The following is a 13,749-nucleotide window of genomic DNA, read 5'->3' on the forward strand; positions in this document are numbered from 1 at the left end:
ACCTCTCGACCAAGGAGGAAGAACACTTTCTCGTAAATCAACGTCAAAATATATTACGTACGAGAGCAGTCAAAATGGCAACGCACTATTAATACAAATACACCCTCAGCACGCTAAACTTAACGTTAATTGAAATGTTTTGACCGATATGGCTAAGTTACACTTTTGATGATCAGGAACCTGTTCGCGTTAAACTTAATTGTGATAATTACTCTAATTAGAAAAGCGCCTATACAATAAGGGAAGCTTATTGGGTTGGATGGGGATTTAGACATTTCAGGCGCGTTGATATGTAACTACGCATTGCTAAAAGCGGTTTTTCAGTTCTGTAACAATTATTATTGAATTCCCTGATAAGTGGCAGTTACATCTGCCTAATACTGCTGATTGATATTGTTGTATTTTGGGACTCAAATTCCTACGTTTCGACACAAAATTTGGTCGAGTTTATTTTGAAAAACCCATTATTAAGCAATTAAATATAAAATGACTATACTTGATGACTCGTCGCTTGGTTTCCATGACCAATTGCCTCGTATGGGCATCAAATTTCCACTGTTCAATGGCGTTTTTATGGACAATATGGTAGGTACCATTTGTTCAGTCAGGTCAAGGTTGGCAAGACCCTGAACTAAACACAAAATAACCATACTTGATGAATCGTCGTATGATTTCTATGCCCAGCTACATTATATGGATGTCAGGTCTCCACTGTGCAATTGCGTTTTTATGGACAATATGGCGAGTGCAAATTTATTGAGACAAGTCAAGGTTGACAAGACCCCGAAGGAAAAAAATATTGAAGACCTTTTGATTCATTGTACGCAGAAAATGAGCCCCAAAGTTAATGGATTATTAACACCTTACGCTATTTCTTAAATTATAGTGGCAGTTATATCTTATTCTATGTAAAAAGTGTTATTATTGAACAGCACTTCGAATCATTCCTGGCACTGCAATTTTGACTAACTGATTGTGGCTTTATCCGCTCTTATCTTATCTCTTCTGTCCATAATCTCTCTTTGAATCAAGTGCTGTTTAATAAATCACATTCCACTTTTATTATCGTCAACAATCTATTCATTTGGCTCAAAATCCAAATCGAACACACCTCAAAAACGACAAGCTTCAATGATAAATATCCAACGATATTAGATATGTAGGATTCTCCTTTTTTCACCTTGAATCTCCTACTAGACTCAGCGCATCTCAGCTGGAGGCGGTGGCTGATTAACCCTGCCCGGAGTGTCTTGATTCAGCTGCGAAGCAGTCACGCTTCGAGTCTGCAAAGTGGACGTAGGGGTTTCGGCCAAAAGTTGCTTCAGCCTCTTGAGCTGCGCTTCCAACTGCCTGTTGTGATCCTCCAATATCTGCATTCTGGCTTCGAGTCTGCCTTTATGCTGTCTCAAAAGTCTAGCTTCAGCCAAAACGTCGTGATGGGGCTGTTGAAGCGGATGCAGCGCCGATCCTCTTTGGAGTTGCTCGTACTCAGTTCTCAACGCCTGGTTTTCAGTTTCCAGTTCGCATATCATTTCTTGCAATTCTGCTCTTTGTTCCTCATCGATCACCATCATGAGTTGGCCAGGACTGGCTGGAGCACCCTCTAAAGAATGACAGTAGTCGGCGATTAGCCTGTGTTCGTCGTCCGGGGAGGCGGCTCTTAGCTCTACTTCCGCCAACCTCGAAGCATAAATTTCCAGCCTTAAAAAAACAAATAAAATAGCTTATATTAAAATATCAAGTCGAGCTTGCCTGGAATGCATGTCGTTATGTTGCGGAGACGCCACCGGGCTTTCCAACTCATCGCCTTCCAAAACCGACCGGACAGGCAAATATCCCAACCTCGGATGCTTTGTAAAGTAGCGCTTGCTCTTGAACTTATTCCTTAGGGCCTTGGTGAAGTCCCTGACGTCTTCGATAGACGTAGTAGCCGCGCAGTACTCGTGCATCGGATGGGTGAGCTTATGTCCCTTGGTTAGCTTGCCCGAAAAAAAGCAAATCTGGCACATGTCGAAGTTAAAGCATTTCAGGCAGCGGTAGCGAAGCCCCACAATCGGGTATTGCTTGCAAGAATTGCATTTGGCCTGGTGTTTTGCCTTCTCGGCGGCAGCCAGTCTATGCAGCACAGGGAGCCAAACGAGAGATTGCGGCTCTTGCTGAAGCCAAGCTAGGAAGTGGGTTACTTCCAAGTCTTCCCGATCACCTATTCATTATAAAAGTATGCATGCTAATATCCGACCAAGATTATAAATTTTCCCTTACCTAGGCAACTCCTAACACTGGGCTCAATATTAGATCCTCCGAAAGCAGCAACTTCACCAAGCTGCCTGGGAATTTGCAGCACGTCATGCAGCAACAATCCTAATTTTCGCTGGTCAGCCTTTTGCTGAGGATCAGCTATTAATCGAAACAAGTACCGGTATTTGTCCTCCAAATGTCCCTTACACAAGACCGTCAGTCCTACTTTAAAACTGAGCACTCTGAGCTGCCCCGTGCGTTGACTATCATAGACATTTAACAGCCAATTCAAAGCCATATCCACACACAAAGGAACGTCGATTAAGTTGTCGTCTTGCGCGGCTATGTGACTGTAAATTGCTCTCAGAACCAGGATCATATCGGCCACATCTATGCAGAGAAATAGGACTTAGATTTCATACTTCCTAATACTAGATTTTTCACCTAAAATCTTATCATTCTGCGCCCGCAATCCGTGCAGATCGAAAGACTCAGAAACGGTATTCAACCCTGCCAAATCCAAGCACAACTTCTTTTGGATGGTTCGGAGTTTTAGGGCAGTTCGGTACGCGGAGAATCGAACTTCGTTTAGCTGCAAAAGACAGGCGGCCAATTCCAACATTTGCGGATGATCCCAATGGGTTGTTTCAGTGCTGTGGTTTATGTAATAGGGAACTTTGTTGGGAGTTGTGGCTCGTTCCCATGGGGGCTGAACGCTGGATGGACCTGGAGAGATTTCTCCTGGAATTTCAATTTTTAAGATTATCAAAAAACATAATACATTTCATCACAGTATTATCACCTTGGGAACTACTGGTGAGAACTTCCCGCCGCTCTCTAATTGCAGCATGCAAAGCCCTGCAGCGAGCCCCGCAATCCTCCAATTGTCCGGCTAAATTGTTAGGCAAAGCATTTCCCAATGTATTGGCTTGCATTCGTGCATCTTCCAAGGATCTTTGCAAGGGGGGCAGCTGCTGTTCTAATATCTTCAGGTTGTTTAGCAGCTCCCGGGCTTCCGCGGCACTGCGGGGACCACTCCATGTTAAAGTTGCTCTTTCTAGGCGCGACACGGCCGCACAAGCTTCGTCTAAGCTCACAGTCAGCTGCTTTAGTTTCTATATGACAAAGAACATTAAGGTGTCTTCTTGGGTCAAGCATTCTTAAACTTACAATGGCAGTTTGTTCAAACTTAGCCGCTAACTTGTCAGACTTTTCAATCAAAGCATTCCATTTGTCTGATAATTTTACTAGTTCCCTACGCAGGTTTCGTGCAAGCTCCCCTGAAGGATCGCCAGCTACAAATTGCCTGGCACTTCTTAGACTGGCTTCAACCAGCGGCCGTTTGTCTTCAAGCTGTTGCCTGAGGCCCCAAAAAGTGTCTTAAATGTGGACTTAAACTTGGAAGCATGATTGTATACCTGAAGGCTCTGTGATCGTCTTGCCGGGCTGCTAAACCTAATTCAGTGTCTTTTCTGATGACCCATTCTGTCAGCTCTCTCAAAGATAAAAGAACTGAGTTCCAATAGTCAGCGTTATGTTCCAGACGATTTCTTAGGTCAGCTGTACGCGAATTTAAGGCCTGTGAAAAGGAACTAATATTCAGAACTTATTAGGGACTACAAAGTAGCTTTAACTATTATCCTAAGTTAGCAAAACCAATTTAAAGGAACTTTTCAAGTAACTGAATAAGTTACAGCTCAACATCAAGCCAAGTAGCAAACTATGTACTAACCTCCCACCTCCTCTCCATCTCATCCCCCCTTAACTGCACCATAAGAGCATCTTCTGCGGACAATGTCCCCAAAAGAGCTAAGTTTGATTGTCTTAAAGTGGCATGTGTCACAGTCTGTCGTTCCAAGTCAGCCTGTATCTCCTTAAGCTGTTGGGCTGCCCTCCTAGACTCAGGGTCACCTTCCAAATTTTCCACTACTGACTCAACTTCACTGAGCCATCCTAAGAATTTATCCAATGCTCTATCCAAGTTTTGTAAGTTATTTATAGAAGAATGCAGCAGTTTTCCCCGATTTATTATGCAGGCATCTACTCGGAGATAATGCTGGTTTATGTATTCAGCTGCCTGGAAAAGATTAGTAGGTTTAAGAGTTTGGTGGGTGTAATAAAGGCGGAGGCGGTTACCTTTCTGAATCTGCTGGTGTCTTCATTTTGATGTGCAGTGATCAGTCTTTGGGTTAATTGCTGGAAAGACTCAATTTGTGCTTTGAATTGGTGCAGTTCAGCATGCAAGGCTTTTTGCTCTTTTAGCTGATGTTCCAGGACATCTGCTGTGTGCCCTACGGGAGCCATGCTGGCAATCCGGGACTCCATTCGTTGGAGGTAAATCTAGAATGACCCCTCATTTCTCAAGAATAGAAGATAAGTATGAGTGATTAAGGTACCTCCAGCTCCAACTTCTTTTGATCAAATCCATCCTCTTTTTTCTGCATTTTTCACGTGGGTGTTGTTAATTACCGGTAAAATCATGCATTTTATAGATTTTTTCAGGTTTTATCCAGCCAGATCAATGTTTATATTGAACGGCAAATAGGGTAAATGACCGCGCATCTTCCTACCCAATTTCGATTATAAGGGTGGTCCAGGGATTCCAGGGTAGATGAGTTCTTCCACCATTTGAAATTAGAATTATTTAAACAGTTTTAACAATATATTGCAACAAATAATCCGAAATTGGGGGCCTTGGAATTTCGGAAGTATGAAATTAACACTGCGAAGGAGACTGTCAATCTGACAACTGACAGAATATAACCTTGTGGTGCATTGTACACTCGAGAGTAGTTCACTCCGAAAACCTGCACCGACAAGTGACACTCACAGGAGTGACAGTTGACGAGTAGCAGGGGCGGAAATAGCGAAAGGGTTGGATAGTTATATAAACTCAAAGCGACCCTTAAAAGCTCTCTCACTTTTTACTTTTATTCTTAGCGCTCTCGAGAAAGGTACCACGATTATCACCCTCCATATAGTACATACAGACTGTGATAATAAACGTAGCAATAGTTTTGTGTAAATAAAGATAGTCGAGCAGTATCAGCGCGTATTTTGTATCAAGGACTAGTATATTGGCCGGGTTAGAATACTGGTCCCTTTAGCGTGCTCACCTCGTAACGGGAACATAGATTACTCCGTTAGCAGCAACAGCACGCCGCGTTACCCCGAATCCCCATCGGTAAACGCAAACACCTATAAACCCGACAACCTGCTTTGTTGACGTTTGAAACTTGTGTCCTGCTAGTGAGGTATGGAATCACTAGGTGTTTTCCATTGGGTGTCAGAAATAGGATTGCTACACCAAACTCGTCAAACAGGAACGTGATGTGTTTTATTAATAAACTTATTTCTACTGTGTACAGAGTATGATTGTTACCAGTTGGAGTACATGTGGAGGGTGCGAGGCCCGGAAGAGAAAAGAGACCGTTGGCGATGTGATCAACGGTTTTATATGGTTTGGATCGAACTATCCAGAATGTATTTCCGAAAACCGTTACGGAAAATGTTTTCCCGCCGTTGTTTTAGTTCTCTACAGAACCGAGATACTGCTCTGGTTCGCAGTGCACTGTCACTGTCATTATTAGACGAGTGACACTGCACGCGCTGCTGGCTCCGCCACACTTGCTACTATCTGCGACAACGCAAAATACACTTAACCTCACAACATGTGATTTCCTTAATGTCTTCCCCTGGCATATTATGCAACCAGGAAAACAAAACTTCTATCGCTGTCACACTTCATAGTGTAAAGGGAGAAAAATTACGTATATTAATAAATGGAACGTCAACTGTTAACGTCAGCAAACTATCTGACAAAAAAGTCGAAAACAATAATACTTTTGTTTTAATCAATTACTTTAGCCCGAGGACAATTTTCCTACAAAACAGGACTAGAAAATCATGTAAACAATTAATTTTCTGTCGTTTCACCAACCAAAGGTCAACAGTCCGCATTCGTTTAATGAAAAAGTGGCTCTAGACTCGTCAAATCGATTCGGTCTTATTACATAGCAGCGAGGTCTTACTTCCTGTGACACCAAAATGAACAGCTCTGGAACACCCTGGGAAGCTTCCCTTCAAAACTCTGCTCAGTTTATGCGTAGCCAAAGCAATGGAAGTCCGATAATCCCAGGTAGGCCCTCTCCAATGCTACCTCCGAGGCCTTCCTCATCATCCACCTTGTTGAATTCTTACTCATCAATGTCTATGCCCTACGGTTTTTCCTCTTACAATTCGCCGTTTGGCTCCTACGGCGGCTTTGGGGCTCCATATAGAAGCTCATTGTATGGAGGCTATTCTGGAGGCAGCATGTACAATAACTATAACATGTATAACAATCCTATGGCATTAACAGATGACCATGAAAGACGGTTTATCCAGTTTGCAGAAGAAAACTCAAGACAGACATTTGCCAGTGTAGAAAGTGTAGTGCGTGCCTTTAACAGTCTCGCGATGATGCTAGACAATACATTCTTTGCTATGACCAGTTCATTTAGGGCTATTCTTGGAGTTGCAGAGAATTTCGGTCGTCTAAGGACAATGTTTGGGCATATTTGGTATTCAGTGAATGTGTTTAGGTTTATTAGCTGGTTATATAGGAAGTTTTGTCTGATGCTTGGTCTAAAAGTTTCACACAGTCCCACATCTTTAGCTTGGAAAGAAGCGAGTGCCTCTGGAGGGGTTGTGCCATCTTCTGAAGGCTCTAGCTGGCCTACTTTAGCATTTTTAGGAGTTATTGTATCAGCACCATATATCATCAGCAAATTTCTCCCTAAATATGAAGACAAGCTTGATCCTGCCAATTGGAAATCACCAGGTATCAAAGCAAAGGCCTGTTTTGACTTCATTGCCACCTCTCATAATGAACTCACCATTCACACCAATGACAATATTACACTAGCACCTACTTATTTACAAGAAGAAATGCATTTGAAAAATACAGGATGGGCATATGCAGAGCATAATGGAAAATGTGGAGTTGTACCCCTTAATTATATTGTTATTAATAAAGGTGGGGTTTTGCCAGAGTCAGTCAACAAAGAGGTGTTGGTGCCTAGAATGAGCAGTATCAAAGAGCCAAATGGTGCAAGTAAGAGTCAGGCAAAGAGGGTGAGCTTTGGGGATATTGAGATATTTGAAAATGGCGAGGACAAAGTTAGGATAGAAAAGCTTCCTGCTGATGACAAGCCCTAAGGAGACAGTTTTTTCAGCATGCTTAAATGAATATAATTTTGCCAATATCTGAAAAGGCTGTTAGATATTATTATGGGAGAACAAACAACTTATTGTTTTTATGTTGTTGGTGTAGAAACCTCATCTGGGTTGGAGATTAGATAAGCTTTTTGCATTAACATAAACTATATTTATGATGAAAGTTGTAACCATACAACATATATTCCAGTAATAACTGTCCAAAGACTGTGTAATTATCTGAATTTTTTGTTACATGTTTAATAAACTCTTAAATACTTATGTGAAAAGCATCATTTATTCACACACTTAGAGATACACAAGTGACAATAATAACAAAACCCCCAACACAGTAAAAAAACCTAATCTCTCCTCTTCTTCTTGTCACGTTCATCTCTCTTCTCAGGCTCCTTGCGCTTGCTGGCCCTCTTAGCTTGTGACAAGAACTGATCCAATCCGAAGGGATCCTCTTCCTTTTCAAATTGCACAGGTCCACTGCGGCCAGTCCCTGACCTGTCAGTTCCTCCAAACTCCTTATCTGGCACAAAACGGTTTGTTCTAATTGCTTTGTCTAGCTCTTCTCCTCCATAAACATCTTTGTCCACATTTTTGTTTGGCCGATAAATATGATTGGCCATAGATGTTCCTTCCCTCCAAGGTTTATCATACACATTATAAGCCTCATCATCTCCATAGCCTTGACCCAGGCCTTTAGACTGTCCAAACAATCTCTGGTCAAATTGGGTCTCATTTGATGATTGCCCTCGAGCAGGCATTCCCAGGGCTATTTGCTCAGAAATGTCTCTTTCCCTTTCTCTTTGAAGTTTGCTTCTTTTTTCAGGGGCTGCCCGAGCTAAGTTCCTTTCACGAGCCCTTTCCTTGTGTCTGTCATGCCTGAGCAATTCTCTCTCTTTTTCTTCATCATCTACATTTCTGGTGTGGCCAGATCCAGATGGTTTAATGCCTGCTCTTTCGTCACGAGCCTTTTGAGCCAACTGACGCAAATGCTCTTCTTTTGCTTCTTTTTCCTTTTGGGCCAATTTTTTCTCCAGCTGGGCACGCGTTTCTACTGCTTCTCGAGCCTTTCTATCAGCAATATACAGGGCTTCAGCAAGTTTGGCGAAATTTTCATTGATATGCAATTGTTGGAGACCTCTGCCATCAGCAGCTAATCTTTTATCCAATGGCACAGTGTATCCTTTAGCATTCTTCCAATTGGAAATACATGGAGGTATTTTCCATTCTTTTTGTTCCTTTACAGTGACTCGACGAGTGGGACTATGCAGTACCGGGGCTGGTGGTGAAGGAGGCCCTCTTGGGATCTTTTTGTTTATTTTAAATTTAGGCGGTTCCATTGGGTCCACTTGGGCTTCTACAAGTCGAATAACTCGCTGCTTTGCTCCAGAATTAAAAGCAGCCCCTTGTTGAGATGGGGTGTACCTGATAAACTGAGCAGGACCAAGTTTCTCAGCAGCTCTCACTGGCATTGCAGCTGCAATTTTCGAATTTGTAATTTTCATCAACTCTAGTCTCGTTCTTTCAGTGTTTTCATCAATTTCTTCTTGTCCAGGCTTTTCAAGTGATGGGTCATTCTCCGAAACCACTTCAGTGGGTAAAAGATCAGATAGTTTTGAGTAGACAATCTTGTCTTTTCCATGTCCCTGTCTTGCCAGAACATCATACTTGACTTTACCATCAGCATCTAGTTGTACAGCCAAAGCATTGGAAGTTGCACTTTTTTTACGTCCCATTTCAAGAGGATATTGGGCAACGTGAATTTCAGGGAAGGCGCCACCGTCCCCATAATCGGTGACATTGCGGGGCACCCAACCCCGTCTTTGTCCATAAGGGGGTGCTATTGCTTGGGCAGAAACTATAACTGTGGAAGGTTTCAAAGCGGCCCGTTTTCTACGTTCGTCATCGCGGTCCCAAATTGGTTGCACCGGATTGGGAAGGATACTGGAGAGATCCATTATTACTAATTATTTAACGTAAAGATGCAGTTGTTAAATCTAATTTCTAAGCAAAAGTTATTTACTTTTTTGCTAATGAACTAACGAAAATGACCAGAAAAACAAAATGGAGTCCTAACTGTCAGATGTCGTACGTAAGGGCATGGAATATATAAAACTATCGAATGTATGACGTCATAGAGTATGCTGAGGATTTTTTTTGCATCATTATTATTATTATTATACGAGGTTAAGCTGAAGGCGCATCATTATTAGAAAAAACAATATAAATATTATAAACTGGAATATATATCATACAAGTGTATATTCAGTCTTATAATTTAGAGAGTCAACCTGAGTGACATCATTTCTTTCAAATAATTTACTTCAGTCTTTTTTGAAATGTGTCAACAAGTCTACAAATGTCAAATTGAAACATAAACAAAACAATACATTTTTAATTTTGAAAACGAGGAGTCAAAATATTTGCAACTTTAATTAACTTATAATTTACATTAAAATTGACATTCACGTATAAGATAACTGAAGTCTTAAACACCACATTATGGATGTAGGAGAACTCTTAGACTACAAGGTAAATACACAGTTTGGTGGTCATCTCTCAAACATTCCTCATAAAATTTTTCCACAGCCTCCGCAGGCTGTAAAACATCCCGCAGATAACTCAGACAAAGACGATGATGTGGAAAAGGGACGCAAAATGCGGAAAATTGCCATGGCCAAAGCTCAACAGATGGTCAGGGCTTCATCTCCTGCACCGTCTCTTCAAAGTTTTGATCAAATCTCTGAAGAAGAACGTGCGGAGATAGTTAAATATGTGGAGACTGAACAAGCTGAGGTAAAGCTTTCATGCAGCTGAGCCACTTGTTAGTTTTCACCACAGTTATGTTTCAGGGTGAAGTTGTAGATCCAGTAACCATTAAGAAAATTGTCCTAAACTTTGAGAAAAGATCGCTAAGAAATCGGGAAATGCGCATTAAATTCCCAGATTCACCAGAAAAATTTATGGAGAGTGAGTTGGAGCTGCATGAAACTTTGCAAGAAATGAGAGTCTTGGCCACAGCTCCAGATTACTATCCCATATTAGTGAAGCTTCAAGTAATCCCCAGTCTTCTTGAGCTACTAGCTCATGATAACACTGACATTGCTGTAGCCACAATTGAGCTCCTTCAAGAATTATCAGATGTGGATATATTGAATGAGTCAGAAGAAGGAGCAGAAGCTCTAATAGAAGGTTTACTTGAGCATCAAGTTGTAGCTTTGTTAGTACAGAACTTGGACCGACTGGATGAAGGAGTAAAGGAAGAAGCTGATGGAGTACACAATACTTTATCCATAATTGAAAACCTGACTGAGTTAAGAAGGGAAATCTGCACTGAGTGTGGCAAGCAAGGTTTGTTGGCTTGGCTGCTCAAGCGCCTGAAATTGAAAACCCCCTTTGACCAAAACAAACTATATGTGAGTGAAGTTTTGTCCATTATTTTACAAGATAATGAGAAAAATAGGTTATTGCTGGGGGAGTTGGATGGCATCGATACTTTATTGCAGCAGCTTGCTTTTTATAAGCGACATGACCCTTCAAATGCTGAAGAACATGAGCTTATGGAAAATTTGTTTAATAGGTAAATATGGCATGTTGTGAGTAAGAACTCTTTTTCAAGTTAGTTTTTCAGCTTATGTAGTTCTTTGATGGTGGTTCCCAATAGGGATAGATTTCTCAAAGGAGAAGGCCTACAACTGATGAATTTGATGCTCAGGGAAAAAAAAACTTCCAGGAATGGGTCTTTAAAAGTTTTGGATTATGCCATGTCAGGGGTATACGGCAAGGACAATTGTAAGTATTTATTTCCTATATTACCTATTTGATACTACATAAATTTGAAGGCAATAAATTTGTGGACATTTTGGGTTTGAGGACCATATTTCCACTATTTATGAAAACTCCAAAGAAAAACAGAAAAAAGGTCCTCTCATCTGAAGCACACGAGGAGCATGTCTGTTCAATCATAGCCTCAATGCTGAGGAACTGCAGAGGCTCCCAGAGACAGAGACTTATAAGTAAATTCACTGAAAATGATCATGAGAAAGTAGATAGACTATTGGAGCTACATTTCAAATACCTAGAAAAAGTCGAGGCTATAGATGAAGCCCTTGATGAAAGGGATGAGAATGAGGATGAAAATTATTTGAAAAGGCTCGAGGGGGGACTCTTTACTTTACAACTTGTTGATTATATCATAGTGGAAGTTTGTGCAGCAGGTCCTCCAACTATTAAACAGAGAGTGATGCAGGTATGTACTTAATTATGGTGTTTTTATGGAATGGCTGACTGGGATTTTTAGATGCTGAATTTGCGAGGAGCCTCATTGAAAACTATCAGGCATATAATGCGAGAATATGCTGGAAATTTGGGTGAAGAAGGGGATAAGGATTGGAGAGACCAAGAGCAACAGCACATTCTTCATTTAGTCGATAAGTTTTAGAGTTTTGTATCTTTTAGATTTTTTTGCAAGTAAATTTATTAGGTTTAAATAAAAGGACTCTAAAAGACAGTTAATTTTGCGTTGATTTGTGTATCTGGCTTGCTACGCGTTGAAAACACTTTTCCATATAAATATCTTACAGACTCCTAGTTCAGCTCAATAGCCATCTATGTCCCTTCTTCGTAATTAATTGCAAATCAAAGTATTCTCAGAATTAATTCCTGCGGTTACCCTCTTACCTGTTTCTCGTAGATTCCCGAGAGGAACAAAGTCTCCCTTCAGCACTATCCGAGCCAGCGTTTAGTCTTTTGACCAACGAAGTTGTTAAAATTTTGATTTTGTTCAACCTTCGGAGCATGCGCTAATTACTGATTGCGGAAGTTGCCGTTTGTAGAAAAAAAGAAGGAGCGTTGTTGCCTCTTCCGCAAATAATTATATGCTTTATAGATTTATAGAGATGAAAAAGCGAAGAAGATGATAGATGCCAACATTTAATAAAAGTAAAACTAGATAAGTATAAAATGTGACAATAATAAAATACATCGAGAGCCCTTTTATAATGTGGCGTCACGCGCTCCGGGGACTCAACGCTACTTAGTTCTATTTTCGCGATTCTTAGCGCAATAAATTGCGCACTTCCGGCGGAAGCGTCATATAATACGAAAACAATTGAAGTTTGAACTATTTCAAATCAGCCATAACTGACGCTAATTGATGTTAATCATCCCCGTTGCAATGTCGAGAAAACTGGACCAAACGATAAAATCCGCAAGATTTCGCCCAAAACCGGACCTCGTGCTCATCAACCTCAGCCCCACAGTGCACGAACTCTCCAAAGAAGAACAGATGTACTTCCGTAAGGTAACTGAAGCAGCGTTTGGCTACAATGACCAAATTCGAAACGAGTGCATGAGGCAATTGATCTCCGACTACCAGATTACGTTAATACTCCCTTATCTGTGCTCTTTCATACGAGACACCATTCATTGCAACTTAGTTTTTACCGATTTAACTTTGCTGATTTACGCGGTGCGAATGACCAAGAATCTGTTATCCAACAACCACCTGGACCTGAAGCCGTATATTCACGAGTTGCTGCCTGCAGTCTTGTCGTGCGCTTTGGCGAAGAAGATCAGCAAATACTGTAACGATAATCACTGGACCTTGCGGGACTTCAGCTCCTGTGTCGTTGCCTCGATTTGCGAAGTTTATTCGGATGAGTTAAACAATATGAAAGAGAGGGTGGTTAATTTGTATTTTTCAGCGATTAGAGATGCGAGCAAGGGACTCACGACCACATACGGGGCAATTAGAGGCTTGAGCAGCTTCGGAGAGGCTGAAGTCGAGAGGTATTTACTGCCCAACGTGATGATTATCAGCAACAAGATTCGCAAAGCTTTGGAAGTGGCCCAGTATGGTTTCTATTTGGACTACCAGAAGCAACTGCTGAGTGAGGCGAAGCACGTGCGGAATGTTATGGTGACCATATGCGCCCCTATTTTACTCAAAACCCGGACGGTCAGTGACGGCGGGTTGTCCTATGCGAAGGAGTTTGGCTATTTGGGGAAGCCGCTGTACATTCATGTGAAGAATTTAGAGAGCATGAAAAAAGCGCGTACTCAACAGGCTCAGCGTATGCAGCGATTCAATCGTTTTCCACAAGATACTAGGTCCAGCAGGGTCTGGTTGAGTTTGGGCTGAGACTCGAAAATTACCGTTTCAATTAGAATTGGAAATAACTTTATGGAATAAAGTTTCAAAATGTCCCTTCGTGTATATTAGTAGACGTTCGGGCATTTTCGGGAAGTATATTGCTATTGCAACGTTGTCACTTTTTGTGCGACCGCGCAAGTTAGGGG

The 13,749-nt window shown here is 41.5% G+C and overlaps 5 protein-coding genes across 5 annotated transcripts; 3 read left to right on the top strand and 2 right to left on the bottom strand.

Moving 5' to 3' along the window:
- Nucleotides 1-33: 33 nt before the first annotated feature.
- Nucleotides 34-4,973, bottom strand: Dys (Dystrophin). The gene is made up of 10 exons (XM_066399303.1): nucleotides 4,635-4,973; nucleotides 4,375-4,578; nucleotides 3,971-4,315; nucleotides 3,657-3,817; nucleotides 3,409-3,598; nucleotides 3,041-3,353; nucleotides 2,683-2,979; nucleotides 2,263-2,628; nucleotides 1,753-2,203; nucleotides 34-1,701 (listed from the first exon to the last, which is right to left on the bottom strand). Exons 1-10 carry the CDS (start codon nucleotides 4,680-4,682, stop codon nucleotides 1,200-1,202), a joined length of 2,877 nt encoding a protein of 958 aa, XP_066255400.1. The 5' UTR covers nucleotides 4,683-4,973; the 3' UTR covers nucleotides 34-1,199.
- Nucleotides 4,974-6,043: 1,070 nt separating this feature from the next.
- Pex13 (peroxin 13) lies at nucleotides 6,044-7,716 on the top strand. The gene has a single exon (XM_066398724.1). It carries the CDS (start codon nucleotides 6,286-6,288, stop codon nucleotides 7,435-7,437), a length of 1,152 nt encoding a protein of 383 aa, XP_066254821.1. The 5' UTR covers nucleotides 6,044-6,285; the 3' UTR covers nucleotides 7,438-7,716.
- Bx42 (Puff-specific protein Bx42) lies at nucleotides 7,711-9,467 on the bottom strand. The gene has a single exon (XM_066398723.1). The coding sequence runs from the start codon at nucleotides 9,405-9,407 to the stop codon at nucleotides 7,797-7,799; it is 1,611 nt and encodes a 536-aa protein (XP_066254820.1). The 5' UTR covers nucleotides 9,408-9,467; the 3' UTR covers nucleotides 7,711-7,796.
- Nucleotides 9,468-9,835: 368 nt separating this feature from the next.
- LOC136414751 (beta-catenin-like protein 1) lies at nucleotides 9,836-11,949 on the top strand. Its single transcript, XM_066398932.1, has 6 exons — nucleotides 9,836-9,981; nucleotides 10,039-10,245; nucleotides 10,302-11,029; nucleotides 11,081-11,241; nucleotides 11,292-11,698; nucleotides 11,750-11,949. Exons 1-6 carry the CDS (start codon nucleotides 9,952-9,954, stop codon nucleotides 11,888-11,890), a joined length of 1,674 nt encoding a protein of 557 aa, XP_066255029.1. The 5' UTR covers nucleotides 9,836-9,951; the 3' UTR covers nucleotides 11,891-11,949.
- A 676-nt stretch (nucleotides 11,950-12,625) lies between these two features.
- On the top strand, nucleotides 12,626-13,591 carry LOC136414842 (transcription initiation factor TFIID subunit 6-like). Its single transcript, XM_066399060.1, has one exon. It carries the CDS (start codon nucleotides 12,626-12,628, stop codon nucleotides 13,589-13,591), a length of 966 nt encoding a protein of 321 aa, XP_066255157.1.
- Nucleotides 13,592-13,749: the final 158 nt, after the last annotated feature.

Source organism: Euwallacea similis, chromosome 18 (assembly GCF_039881205.1).
Source record: "Euwallacea similis isolate ESF13 chromosome 18, ESF131.1, whole genome shotgun sequence".
In the NCBI taxonomy this organism is placed as follows: domain Eukaryota; kingdom Metazoa; phylum Arthropoda; class Insecta; order Coleoptera; family Curculionidae; genus Euwallacea; species Euwallacea similis.

Coding starts and splice junctions, on each gene's coding strand:
- Dys (XM_066399303.1), bottom strand. CDS start 4,682: ATGCAGAAAAAAGAGGATGGATTTGATCAAAAGAAGTTGGAGCTGGAG. Junction 3,354..3,408: donor AGTTTGAACAAACTGCCATT/GTAAGTTTAAGA, acceptor TTTGTCATATAG/AAACTAAAGCAGCTGACTGT. Junction 2,204..2,262: donor CAGTGTTAGGAGTTGCCTAG/GTAAGGGAAAAT, acceptor TATAATGAATAG/GTGATCGGGAAGACTTGGAA.
- Pex13 (XM_066398724.1), top strand. CDS start 6,286: ATGAACAGCTCTGGAACACCCTGGGAAGCTTCCCTTCAAAACTCTGCT.
- Bx42 (XM_066398723.1), bottom strand. CDS start 9,407: ATGGATCTCTCCAGTATCCTTCCCAATCCGGTGCAACCAATTTGGGAC.
- LOC136414751 (XM_066398932.1), top strand. CDS start 9,952: ATGGATGTAGGAGAACTCTTAGACTACAAG. Junction 11,030..11,080: donor ATGGAAAATTTGTTTAATAG/GTAAATATGGCA, acceptor TTAGTTTTTCAG/CTTATGTAGTTCTTTGATGG. Junction 11,699..11,749: donor TTAAACAGAGAGTGATGCAG/GTATGTACTTAA, acceptor TGGGATTTTTAG/ATGCTGAATTTGCGAGGAGC.
- LOC136414842 (XM_066399060.1), top strand. CDS start 12,626: ATGTCGAGAAAACTGGACCAAACGATAAAATCCGCAAGATTTCGCCCA.